The sequence below is a fragment of the Hemitrygon akajei genome, chromosome 11 (assembly GCF_048418815.1).
Source record: "Hemitrygon akajei chromosome 11, sHemAka1.3, whole genome shotgun sequence".
In the NCBI taxonomy this organism is placed as follows: Eukaryota; Metazoa; Chordata; class Chondrichthyes; order Myliobatiformes; family Dasyatidae; genus Hemitrygon; species Hemitrygon akajei.
In genome coordinates, this window is record NC_133134.1 from 10,809,631 (window position 1) to 10,823,825 (window position 14,195).

General features: G+C 41.5%; 1 protein-coding gene across 1 annotated transcript in view; it reads right to left on the minus strand.

The window, feature by feature from the left end:
• The window catches only part of LOC140736324 (uncharacterized), a 134,035-nt gene that overhangs the window by 108,823 nt on the left and 11,017 nt on the right, over positions 1–14,195 (minus strand). Inside the window, exons 2-7 of the mRNA XM_073062329.1 lie at positions 8,392–8,554; positions 6,834–6,983; positions 6,429–6,589; positions 5,951–6,124; positions 2,804–2,945; positions 2,521–2,708 (exon numbers count right to left, since the gene is read on the minus strand). Coding sequence (XP_072918430.1) covers positions 2,521–2,708; positions 2,804–2,945; positions 5,951–6,124; positions 6,429–6,589; positions 6,834–6,983; positions 8,392–8,554 — 978 coding nt within the window. The remainder of the gene's footprint in view (positions 1–2,520; positions 2,709–2,803; positions 2,946–5,950; positions 6,125–6,428; positions 6,590–6,833; positions 6,984–8,391; positions 8,555–14,195) is intronic.

Sequence of the window (14,195 nt, forward strand, 5' to 3'; positions counted from 1 at the left end):
TGCATTTTTTACACTTTTTTATACTTTGTATCTTAAGTATCTTCTTTAATATTATTGGCTAATATTGGCTAGCTTGTTTGTATTCCATCTTTACCTTCTTAATGACTTTTTAAGTTGGCTTTATTGATTTCTAAAAGCTTCCCAATCTAACTTCCCAGTAATTGTTGCTTTGTTATATGCCCTCTCTTTGGTTTTTATGTTGTGTTTGACTTCTTTTGTTAGCTATGATTGTGTCATCTTTCCTTTAGAATACTTCTTCCTTCTTTGGGATGTATATATCCTGTGTCTTCCAAATTGCTTCCAGAAATTCCAGCCATTGCTCTCTGTTGTCATTCCCGCCAGTGTTCTTTTCCAAGCAATTCTGGCCAACTCCTCTTCCATGCCTCCGTAATTTCCTTCACTCCACTGTTATACTGATACATCAGACTTTAGCTTCTCGTCAAATTTTAGGGCGAAATCGATCATATTATGATCACTTTCCCCTAATAGTTTATTTATCTCAAGCTCTCTAATCAATTCTGGTTCATTGCAAAACACCCAATCCACCATAGCTGATCCTCCAGTGGGCTCAACCATGAGTTGCTCTGAAAAGCTATCTCATAGGCACTTCAGAAATTCTGCCTCCTGAAATCCAGCACCAACCCGATTTTCCAAATTTACCTGCATATTTAAGTCCCCCATGACTATTGTAACATTGCCCTTTTGGCATGCATTTTCTATCTCCTGTTGTAATTTTTTAGGCCACATCCTTACTGCTGTTTGGGGATCTGTAATCAACTTCCATCAGGATCTTTTTACCTTTGCAGTTCTTTAGCTCTATCTACAATGATTTAAACACCTTCTGATGAATTGATTTCATTTTTTTTACCAAACCAGCATCTGGGCCCCCTCTGCCTTCCTCCCTGTCCTTTCGATACAATGTGTACCCTTTGACATCAAGATCTCAGGTATAATCTTTCAGCCTTGATTCAGTGATGCCTACAACACCATACCTGCCAATTTGCAATCGTGCTGCGTTCATCTACCTTATTTCGCATACTGTGCGCTTTCAAACACAACAGTTTCAGTCCTGCATTCACCCTTCCTGATTTTGTCCACTTTTACATTGCAACTCATCCTCTCCTCACTGCGCATTGCCTCTGTTTGTAAACCAGCTACCTCATCCTCAGCACTATTATCCACCTTCCCCTATGATGCTTCTTGCATTGAAATACAGGCAGCTCAGGACATTAGTCACACCATGCTTAACCTTTTGATTCTTATGCCCTCCCTCCTACACCAACTGCTTAGCCAGATATTAAACTGTTAGTCTCCCTAATTGTGGCCTCACTAGCACATGGCAAGGGTGGCATTCCTGAGATTGTAACACTGAAGGTCCTGCCCTTTAATTTAGCACCTAACTCCCTGAAGCCCCTATGCAAAACCTCATCTCTCATCCTACCCATGTCATTGGTGCCTACATGGACCACGACCTTTGGCTGTTAACCCTCCCACTTAAGAATGCAGAGGACTCTATCCGATATATCCTGGACCCTGGCACCTGGGAGACGACATACCATCTGGGAATCTTGTTCTCACCCACTGAACCATCTGTCTGTTCCCCTAAATAATGAATCCTCTATCACCACAGCATGGCCTCTTCTGCCCCCTTCCCTCTGAGTCACAGAGGCAGATTCAGTGCCAGAGACCCGACCACTGTGACTTCCCTCTGTTAGATTTCCTTCCTTTCCCCCTCCCCGAAAGTGTCCGAAGTTATATACCTGTTGTTGAGGGGATGGCCACCGGGGTATTCTGCACTGGCTCCTTAACCCCTTTCCCCTTCCTGACTGTCACCTAGTTTCCTGTGTCTTGCACCTTGGGTGTAACTACTTCTCCATATGTCGTATCTATCACCCCTCTCAGCCTCCCATTCATTCAATTCCAGTTCCAGCTCTTTAGCGTGACCTGTTAGAAGCTGAAGCTGGATACAATTCTCACAGTTGTAGTTGTCAGGGAGACTGGAGGTCTCCCTGCCTTCCCACATCCCACAAGAGGAGCATTCCACTATTCTGCCTGGCATCTCTGCTGTCCTAGCTGAGCAGATATAAAGAAGAGAAGGGAAAAATAACTTGAGCATTTCTTTCCTTTGCTTTCTCTGAGTGAAGCCTCTCTTCAATAAAGCTTCAAGATCACCACTCTGGCTATGTCTACTCCGACAAAAGCTGCTGCTGTTGCACCTGTCATCCTTTAATTTACTTTTACTAATTAATCCCAAATAGCAATTGATCGCTGGTCAAAGCTCTTTTTCACTGCCATGACTTGCTGCTGCCTTTTTATCCTTGGGCAATGGACCTGATTGAATTCCCTCCATTCCAAACTTCCAATGTCCAGATTGGCCATTGGCCAAAGCTCTTTTTTTATTTGTTATGTAAAATCACACACAGAAATTGGAAAGTGAAGCAGAAATAATCCATTTGCAAATTTCCTAGAAGAACTACTAGCATTTTAGGGACTATCAGCCACTCACTTCACCTCACGTACCTTTGGAAGGAAATATCCTTTGAAGTTCACGTCCTCTGTTGTTGAGTGCATGAGGTTCAATGGCACAATGTTAGCAAACCTCTGGATTTCATGGATCACTGCATCGGTGTACGGCAAATTTTTCCGATCTCCAGTTCTGGGGAACCGCTCTGAACCAATGACGGTGGTGATTTCATCGTGGACTTTTTCTGGAACACAAGGAAATGGTTAATGCACTCAGCAGCAGGGTTAAAGCCCAGATTCTCACATGAGGGAAAACAGTCATCAATCAGATGCTCCTCACCCTGAATCTGTGGATATTTCATCATCAGTAGCATAGCCCAACGAAGGGTGCTTGAAGTTGTCTCCATCCCAGCACCAAACAGGTTGGTTACTGTGAATATCAGGTTGTTTTCATGGAAATATGTATTTGGGTTACCTGATTCCTGCAAAAGACCATAAGACACAGGAGCAGAGTAAGGCCATTCTGCCCTCCAAGCCTAATTCACCAATCTATCATGGCTGAATTAATCGCCCCCCTTAACTCCATTCTCTTCCTATCTCCCCATAACCCTCGACACCCTGTAGATACTTTATTAATCGCAAAGGAAATTACAGTGCCACAGTAGCATTACAAGTGCACATATACACAAATATACAAATATTAGAAGAGCAGCAAGAAAGAATAAAGCTCAAGCTCACGGTGGGGGGGGGGGGGGGTGGTCATCAATTCCCTGGCTATAGGTTGACACATTATAGACCCTAATAGCCAAGGGTAAGATGACCTCATATAGTGCTCTTTGGAGCAGTGCTGTTGTCTTTGTCTATTACAAAAAGTGCTCCTCCATTTCACCAAGGTGGCATCTAGAGGGTGAGACATATCATCGAGAACTGCCAGGATTTTCAGTAGGGGGCCTCTGTACTACCACAGCCTCCTGTACGTCTAGTTTGACTCCTATAACTGAGCCAGCCATTCTAATCAGTTCTTTGAGCCTGTTGGCATCACCTTTGTTGATGCCATTGCCCCAGCACACCACCGCATAGAAGATTGTAGTGGTGACAACAGACTGGTAGAACGTATGAAGGAAAGGCCTTGCATACCAAAAGACTAGGCCTCCACAACCATCTGTGCCAATGAATTCCACAGATTGTACACCTTCTGGCTAAAAAAATTCCACCTCATCTCGGTTATAAAGGACCTTCCTTGTATTGTGATTCTGTCCCCCACTACAGGAAATAGCCTTTCCATGGCCAGTCCATCTGGGCCTTTTGATATTCAAGAGGTTTCAATGAGATCTCCTCAGTCTTCTAAACTCCAGAGTATAGTCATACTCTCCTCATATCTTAACTCTTCCTCTGCCATCAGCTTTCCGAACATTTCATTAACCCATAAAATCTCCCTCAATATTTGATCTATTTTGCTATATTTATTTATGTTCTGTATATTTTAATAAATTTCTGCTTATTTTAGTATTGTACTATACTGCTACCATAAACCAACACATTCTTTATGTCAGTAATAATAAAACTGATTCTGTAATATTTATTAAAAATTTTCACTGATGTCTTAATACTTCTAAATATAATTGTTCAATGTCATTTGAATATTATTTATTTTGCATGAAAATAAACATTAAAATATGAGTATTTAATGTAATTACACTGGACAACAATTTTTTTTTAATATTTTGCTTCCTCATAAGTTTTTTTCTGTTTATGATAGACTGCTTGAAGCTGAACGCAAATATAATTTCAGTCTACTTGTACCATGTAGGAATTTGGAGCAACAAGAAATTAACTTTATTGAATATAATGCATTTAATTGCATAATGGTGCTGATGCTTTGCAATAGTTCAACAAAGCAAAAAATATTTTTTGTAGAGTTTCATTTCTATTCAGCATCTAAGGCTGCTTGCTTGTGTCCAAGAATAATTAGCCAGCACCAATGGGTTCCAGTTGTGCTGATACTATTTCTCCATAACCACAATGTCCAGGCAAAACCTTTCATCGTGCTCATCACTGACAGCACCAAGATTTACAGGGAAGAAGTCTAAATGGGAATGTAGAAAATAAATCTTTAATGACGTGTTGCACTTCATGGTTTTGTCTTCTTGAAGCATGTTGTCAACCAGCTGCACATAGTTTGATGCTCTGTAGTTGCCAAGACAATTTTCAACAACATCCTTGAATGTCTTCCATGTAATACTCTCCAGTCCTACTAGAAGTTCTTTGATTTGCCTGTTATTGATGACCTGTTTGATTTGAGGACCAACGAAAATGTCTTGCTTAATCAGTTATTCTGGGAAATGTCTGTCTCAAATATTGAAATCCTTCATGGGAAGTCTAGTGCATGGTGACAGCAGATTACAAGTTTGCAGTCTTGAACCCAGTAATTCTGCTTTTGCCTTTGACAAATCCAAGTCTCTAACTGGGTCATTTAACTGAGATTGATGTATCAGATGAGGCTCACTCAACTTAAATAACCCATGTATTGTGGCTTCTTTGTTTGTCTCCAGACTCCATATCCTGTTTTTCTCAAACCTGTACTGCCTTACAGCATCTGCCCAGCCATGTCTGGACAAGATAGAAAACTTTTCTGCTTACATTGTGAGCAACATTTTAATTGATTTGAGATAACAAACATAGGTGATTTCACAAAAAAATGGTGCATGATAGGGAAATATCATGGAGTTTTGCATGATCACCAGCCTAAAATCCATAAGATACACCCAAAAGTATTCAAGAAGCAAAATCTTTGTTGTCCAGTGTTAGTAACATTAAGCAGTTTTTGGATCTTTGATCTTTCGCAACTGAGGGTGTTGTATTTCACCTAGGTCTATAATCAAAGGGCCAAATAAGTAATTAGTAACACAGCACTGCGTGTGAGTCAAGTGTTAGGGGAGCATTGGTTTTCCTCTGTCCAGTGGTGGGACAAAAGTGTGCTGAGCTGTCCAAGGTGTTAACTTCTCAGAACCTTGTTGCCCCCTTGGTTGGATAGGAAAATAGACCCCAGAGGAACAGCCTTCATTTCCCCTGAAGCCCTGGCTGATATTTAACCATCATCCAATATCATTAGAAGGGTAAAGGAATTCTAGGGTGTCAATGAACCACATTACAATCATTGCGAAAGTGTAACAGTCAATTCATGTAAAGCAAAGCATTGAACAAGAGATAGATGTTTGAATCCCAACCAATATCACTGGAAAGGGAAAGAAACTCCAGAGTGTCATAACAATTACATGTCCCTTGTCGTCAATGAAGCACATTGTAATCATTATGACATTGTCACAGTCCAATTGTACATAGCCTGTTGGCCTGCAATTTCAATGAAGCAGAGACAGGGGTTTGAATCTCACCATGGTCACTGAGGGATTAAATTCCAAGTACTTCAATAAATCTGGAATTCAATAACAAGGATAATATGAAAATTATAAGCTGGTGTGGAGCATACCTGCTGCTGTTTTAAATTGAACACATCAATAAAGCTCCTTGGAACATTTGCATCCAGTGTCTGACGGCTTTTGTTTATAAAGTTTTTGACAAACCCACACGTTAATTTTCCATTTTTTAACATTTTCTTGTGTGATCCAGGAAGAAATCCCAGTATGGGAAATGCATTATAAAGCTGTAATGTAAAAATATTGCTATCAACATCAAAACAATCAATTCATAGTCAATACCTGAAATCTACAGGTAGTAGAGAATTTTAAAAAAAAATAGAAATAATTGTTAAAATCTATTGTTTTATTAATATTAATTATAGTTGGTCATAGAATTATATTACCATTGTTATGCTGATCAGGAATGTGTGCCTGAAAGGACAGGTCCCTCTGAGTCTAAAGGCAAATACCATTTAAGTCTGCTGGGACTTGTTGCAACTGATCTATTATTGAAATACGTTTGCACTTCTGGTGAACAATTAGATTTACCTGAACCATTGGAGAACCAGCAAGCTGAATGTTTTCATTCACTCTCTTCACTAAAGCAATGAACCTTTCATCATCGTATTCAAATCTATCACCAAAAACTATGGAACAGATGATATTGGCCACAGCAGCATTTAATTGAATGGTTGGATTAAATTCTTGGCCTGCAGCAATTCAGATCATTTCAAATTAGTGACAATGCTGAATAACACCTTGAATAGTCTCTTTTATGAATGTCTGGCTCTTGATATTGGTGGCAGTGTTTAGGTCAAAGACACAGATCCAATGGAAATTTACCAGTTAGCTAGAGACAGAGCAAACACATACCGATGGACCAATGTCTTTTCTCCTGGAATATGAATTTCTACTACTCATTAATGCACATCTGAAATTAGTCTGCAGACTCACCTTTACAGGATTCAAGCAATTTTATCAGAAAGTGGGCTTCTTCAATGATTTTATCTTCTATAGTTTTCTTGCCCATCCCAAAGTCCCGTAGGGTGGATATGGCGAACCTTCGCATCTGCTTCCAGGATTCCCCACTACCAAATATGATCCCTATAATTAAATCCATTTATGTGACAACTTCCCAATGCAATCTGCTAGATAAATTGAGAGTAGCATCAGTTTTAAATACCAAACTTTAGATGGACAACAGTGAACCAAGAATGAAGACTTACCTTTAATGCAGCCACTCTGATGGCCTTGGATCTCTCAAGCACTCAACAACCAAGAACAATTTTTGAAATGATCAATATTATAGTGTAGGAAATATGCTCACTAGTATATTGATTCTGAGTGATCCCATAACAACAACCTCTTGCTCAACTTCAGCAAGACCCAGGAGATGAGTATTGACATCAGAAGGAGGGAACCAGCGGTCTATGAGTCCTCATCAGGGGAACTCACACCACCAGGTTTAGGAACAGTTATTACCTCTCAACCATCAGGGCTTTGAACCAAAAAATGATTACTTCACTCAACTTCACTTGCCCATCATTGAAATGTTCCCTCAACCTATGGACTCCATTTCAAGGGCTCTACATCTCATGTTCTTGATATTTATTGCTTATATAACACCATGGAAAAGGTTTCATTGCTCACATAATGGTTGTTCTGCAGAAGCAGGGCTTGGGTTATGATTAGAGATAATGGGTGCTTTGGAATGTGAACCATCCAATGAATGGAGGGTGTTTTCGTGTTGTGTGCCTGACATCTGTGTAAGATGTTCGGCGGGAGATGAAGTGAGAAGATGCTCGAGAGAAGAGGTTGTAGGACTCGATCTGGAGTGGGGTCATGATTTGACGAAGGCTGGGGAGATCAAAGGAGGATCGGTGAAGGAGAAACCGTGAGCTCCAACCCGCGCACGTTAGACTGTTTCATTAAAATGGGCCCTTTTCCTTTTTTTTTACTAACCCTTTAGTTGAATTAGGAATTGTAAAGCTAAATAATTTAATCATGTGCAGTATACTGTCTGTTATTTTGTGGTACTTATTTGTAACAGGGTAACGAATCACGCAGCATCCACACAAATGGGTGGGGTGGGGGGGGGGGTTTCTCACATGTTTGGTGGGGCTGGAGATTGTCTTCCCTAGGCTTACACAGCTGATGGAACCAGAGCATTTCACATGTAATGTAAAAAAGAAGTGGTTCCAACACAGAACCTTGTGGAACACCACTAGTCAGCAGCAGCCAACCAGAAAAGACTCCCTTTATTCCCACTCTTTGCCTCCTGCCAGTCAGCTACTGCTTTATCCATGCTAGTATTTTGTCTGTAATACCCTGTTACAGGAAATCCCCCATTAATTCTCTGTTATTTATCTATCTTGAAGAGTTCTGTTCTGTCCAGGGTCCATTTAAGTTTATCACTGTAAAATAACAAACCTCTATCAGGAACCGAACTGAGTGCAGTGAGGATGCAATTAAATGTTAATATAGATTTCATAATAATAATGGTGAGAGTTACCATAACCGTGTGTTAAATCATCAAATATTGGGATGTAGGCTCTTCCTCCAAATTCATCTGGATGGTTGACAAGAGCATCCTTCACTGTCTCGTAACCAGTCAGGACCACCACTCTCATTGTCCCAAGCTTGATGCTGAAGATCGGACCATATTTCTCAGACAGCTGAAACAGGTTTCCATGAAAAATTAATTAAACAATTAAAACCTTGTTTTTTATATTCATTGAAATTATTACTTCATTGGAAGTGGCCATTAGTGTACATCCTGGGTATATACATCTCCCACCTCTAACTGACATCTGTATTTGATTCTACCATTCAGGATGGTTGAACGTCAATGCCGTCACATATTGATCTGGACTGATACATCAGCAAACATAAAGCTTGATCACAGATGTAGGCTATGATGAGTGACTTAAGTTAAGGGAAACATGGTGAGGTTTAGACAGGGCATTGAGTAATAGCATAGACAGATTATGTGTAACAGGCCCTTCAGCCCAACACATTCAATCTGACCATGCCGTTAATCTGAATTAGGTCCATATCCTTTCCTATGAATGTACTTGGAGAAAGGTGGATAATGGCATTGCCTTTCCCATCTCTTTCATATCAGCATCTAATTTTAGGTTTCCCTTAAAGTAGGGAGAAGACTTTGGCTGTTCTCCATATCTATGCACTTCATGATCTTATGGGTGCCAGAATAGTATAGCAGTTATTGTGATGCTATTCAAGCTTGGGGCATTGGAGTTCTGAGTTCAATTCCAACGCTATCTGTAAAAACTTTGTATGTTCTCCCTGTGGCTGCATGGATTTCCTCTGGGTGTTCCGGTTTCTTCCTGCAATCCAAATACATGGATTAGTAGGTTTATTTGCCATTGTAAACTGTCCTGTGATTAGGCTAGGGTCAAATATGTTGGTTGCTGAACCATATGGCTTGTTGTGCTGTATTTCTAAATGAAGAGATAGAGAGAGGGAGAAAGAGTTAGACAGAGAGACACAAACGCTAGAAAATCTGCAGATGCTGGAAATCCAAAGCAACACCCACAAAATGCTGGAGGAACTCAGCAGCCCAGGCAGCATCTATGGAAAAGGGTTAACAGTTGATGTTTTGGGCAGAGACCCTTCATCAGTACTGTTGAAGAGTCTCAACCCCGAGAGAGAGGTGGTAATGAGGAAGGAGGTACCGAAACCCAAAGGCACACACTCAACGTTTCAGGAACAGCTCCTTCCCCTCTGCCATCTGATTTCTAAATGGATATTGAACCCATGAACGCTACCTCACTACTTATTTAATTTAACTATTTAATATATATATTCGTACTGTAATTCAGTTTTCTCTATTATAATTATTTCATTGTAGAGAAAGGGCGTTGACATAGATGAATAAAAATTAATTATTAAAATATATTGGGTCATTCTTACCTTCCTGCACTCCAGAGAAAAAGCCATGGCCTATCCACCCCCTCATTATAACCAGAAGCACGTACCTGAATCCCTGGGTCTCCCTGTTCTATCCTCTCACTATTCTTGTGGAACTGTATACCCTAGGGCAGTCTGGCAAGTTGTAAAGAGCACACACAGACACTCTGATAACTGTGGAGCAGGTGGCTAAAATAATTATGGAAGCCAACAGGAATTTGAAGGAATAAGCTTAACAACCACCTGTAGATCTGATTCATGGTCAATTATCGAACAATGGATTCCTGTTAACTGGACCATTGGTTAATCGGGGCAACTGGTGTTACGCACCCCGTAACTGGGTCACTTACCAGCAAAGATAGAGAGGTCCGTTGAAGTCTGATGGTACTATTTTTAACAGTATTTATTGATAAAAATACACAAAAATAATATCAATGCAACCATACAGATAATATACGTTGTCAAGACTAAATCTAAAAGCGCGGGTATAATAATAATCAATAAGAAATAGCTCTATTGTTGTCTAGGGGATAATGTATTGTCCAATGGAAATATAAAAGTCACTCAAGTTCATTCAAGCTGCAGCTTTTGGTTGGAGTCAAGAGAGAGAGTTTAAAACTTGCCCATTCCTTTTATGATGTCAATCCTTCGAGAGTAGTTGGGGCTGATATCTCCTTTAGCTAAGCCGTCTTCCGTGGTAAGGCCTCAATCCCGGGCAACGGGAAAGGACACACGTGGACCTTCCACCGGCTGTCGCTATTAAACGCTGTCACGGGATTTCCAGCGTTTCTCCTCTGGTGCGTCTGAAGGGGCCGTTCCCCAGACCCTCTTTTATCCCCACTCACGGGGTCTCAGATGTCAATCAGGGTGGAATGATGCCATCCCCCAACCAGCCCACGTTGTCTGAGGGCTTCCACGAAGCACAGTACTCAATACACAATTCCGTCTCCTAGAGACAATGACCTGTTCCGTGGCTTTGTATCGCTGAGGGCCAGGACATTCCAAACATCTCTCTCTCATTTCCTGGGTCTCCTGACCTGAATTAGGAACAATCTTGCAATTCTCAAGAAGGAGGGGGCCACTCTGCACCCCTCAGCCCCTCAGAGTTGGGCACAGGCGTAACACCCCCTTTCTTCAACACGTTTTTACCATCGGTAAAAACGAAGTAATACAGAGTCTTACAGGATTTTAGAATCTAACACAATACAAAAGTTTTTTTTTCACTACAGAGTAATACAGTTATACATTCAATTCAGTATCTAGATGGTTACCGATTACATTGTCACTTCCTTTAATCTCTTAACATCTTGTACCTTACTAAAGTCTTGTAGCATCAGACTTCAATTTAATAACCACCTATTTTTAGTTCTTATTTTTCTTTAGCAAACAAAAACTAAAGAGTTGTGATCTTAGCTTATGGGTATACTACAAAAGTTCATGCAAATACTAATCTTTATGTTGCTTTCAAACTTAACAGGCAGGCTTCCATGGGGTTGTCTTTTATTATTCACATGCTTTGTCGAAATCCCTTAAAACCGGCTTCTGCTATTTAAAAATGGCGTCCCCATTACCCCTCGCCTCTTTTCTGGTTAATTCCCACGTGGGGAGTTTGTGCACCCTGGCGAAATAGGCTTTCGTCCGCTCCTTTCGTAGGAGTTATTTTATCAACAATGTGTTCCAGACTTAGACCATTTCCCGAATTTCCACCCAATTCTTTAATTTTACGCAAGTTGCTAGTTTTCTCTTCAGGACCCTTCAGGCTATTAGTTTTCAGTTTAAACTCTTTGTTCAAACAGCATTTCAAATTCTGCCTTCTTACACCACACTCTGGAATAACAATAGCGTGTGGGGCCCCTTTACCTTCCAACTCAACCTGTAATTGATTCACAGGCTTTGTGGTACCGAGCCATTGTCTCTGTAGCCTGGTTGCTGCTTCTGATATCAGTCCAGCCTTTAAATTTTCTTCATTCAATTTGGGAACTACACAGTTCCCTTTTCCTTCAATAATAATATTCACCCCACCACCTTTGATCTCCTCACTGACTTTTACCACACCTTCGAGCACAAACACCTGGGAACTCTCACTTCCCACTATTACCAAGGTTAACCCTTTTTCCACTGAACCAAGTGTTATGAACCCCATAACTGGGTCACTTACCAGCAAAGATAGAGAGGTCTGCTGAAGTCTGATGGTACCATTTTTAAATGTTTTTATTTATAAAGGGGCACAAAAGTAAGGTTAATACAAACATTCAGATAATATATGTCGTCAATACTCAATCTAAAGCACGGGTACAGTAATAATCAACAATACGAAGTAGCTCTATCGTTTGTCTAGGGGTAAAACTATTGTCCGATGGAAATATCAAAGTCTCTGAAGTTCATGCAGGCTTTTAGCCTTTCGGAGACCGCTGGGGCTCACGTGTTGGAGAGAGAAAATAAACTTGCCAGCCTGTTGAACTCAAATCGTGGAATCGGGAACGTGAGTTCCCCGTTGTCAGTTCGGAATCCTTTTCGGGGTTATCAGCCACTCGATTCCCTAGCTAGGGGAACCAAATCACACGTGGCTCCCGAACAGCTTCCCGTCCTTACGGGAGCAATGAGCGATGGTGTCTCCATCTGGTGCGTCGCTGGAGTACCGCCTCCTGCAGTCTCCTTTTTATCATGACTGGCAGATTTGTAAATGTCAATCAAGGTAGGGTGATACAATCCCCACCCCACATTGCCCGAGGGTGTCCATGTCCCTGATAGCTGGCACGTACTATAGAGTTGCAATTCACACAGGTGTCTCTAAGAACAATGGTCAAATCCGTTGCATTGTCTCTCATTTCCTGGGTCCAAGACCCGAATTAATAGCGATCTTGCTATTCTCCGGAAGGAGGGGGCTGGTCCCGCACCCTTCGGCCCCTCAGAGCTGTGGTACATTCATAACACCCCCTCTCTTCAAAGCGTTTTCACCAGCGGTGAAACGAAGTAGTACAGAGTCTTACAGGATTTTAGAATCTAACACAATACACAAGCTTTCCGTTTCACTACAGAGCTATACAGTTATACATTTAATTCAGCATCTAAACAGGTAACGAGTACAGTGGCACTTACTTTAATGTTTTTTTCTCCTGTGCCTGACTAAAGGCTGGTAGCATCAGATTTCAACTTAACAGGCAGCTTCCAAGGGGGTTGTCTTTGTTATTCACATGCTTTGTCAAAATCCCGTACAGCCAGTTTTCCCATTTAAAATGGCGCCCCCATTAACCATCATCTCTATTTCGGTGAGTTTCTACGGGAGGAACTCGAGTAGTTTGGCAGGGTAAACTCCCGTCCGCCTTATTCATAGGAGTTCTCGTATCAACACTGGATCCCAGACCTAATTCATTCCTACCCAATTCTTTAGTTTTAAGCAAGTTGCTATTTTTCTCTTCAGGACCCGTCATGCTATTAGTTTCCAATTTAAGATCTGCAAGCGATCCCACTTTTTCCAGACAGCCTGTCAAGTGCTGCCTGTTCACTCCACATCCTTGAATAACAATAGCATGTGGGGCCCCGGCAACTCTCGACTTACTCTGTAAGCGAGCTGCCGGGTTTAAAATTTTTTCATTCAATTTGGGAACTACAAACTTTCCGTTCCCTTCAGTAATAATATTTATCCCCCATGGTCGAGTTCCACTTTAAGGTTCACCACCCCTTCGTGTACAAACACCTGGGAACCCTCCCTTCCCCCAATTATTAGGGTTAACCCTGTCTTCACTGAACCCAGTCTATCTGACCCAAAAGGACGGCCGTCTCGTTCAGCGGAATCAGATACCTCAGAACTTTTCTGAGTTCCGTGACTAGGTGTGGAACCATGTGCATCCCCATCCTGGACACTCTCAAACGGGACATTGACCTCTTCCAGGCTTTCAATACCCGTACCTTTTTCAAATTCCAAATTCCCTTGCTCCTCCCAGCTACTCGCTGGGCAACTCCCTTCCGGAGTAAACTCAACACCGCGGGCTGAAACAACCTCATCTGCCAACCCAGCAGACCTTTCCAAGGTAGTGGCATCCTTTTCATCTAGGACTGCCCTCATCTCATTATCGGGAACACTTTGATAACTCTCAACTTCTTCAAACAGGGCTGCCACCCCCAACAGATCATCCATGTCCAACTCTGGACCTTTTAACAGCTTTTTCCATTTCTCATCTTTATTTCCTACCTCTAGGACCTTTCTCTTCGCTAAGGGGAGATCTATCTCCTCTCCCTTACCCCCTTTCACATTACTATTCCTCATTTTACCACCCTCTAAACCCTCATGGCACAGGGTCGGTAAAGACGTCTCGGCCAAATCAAAACTGGCCAATTTTAAACTGCTCCCGTTCTCAGCTGCCGTTTTCGACAGACTGCGAGTGA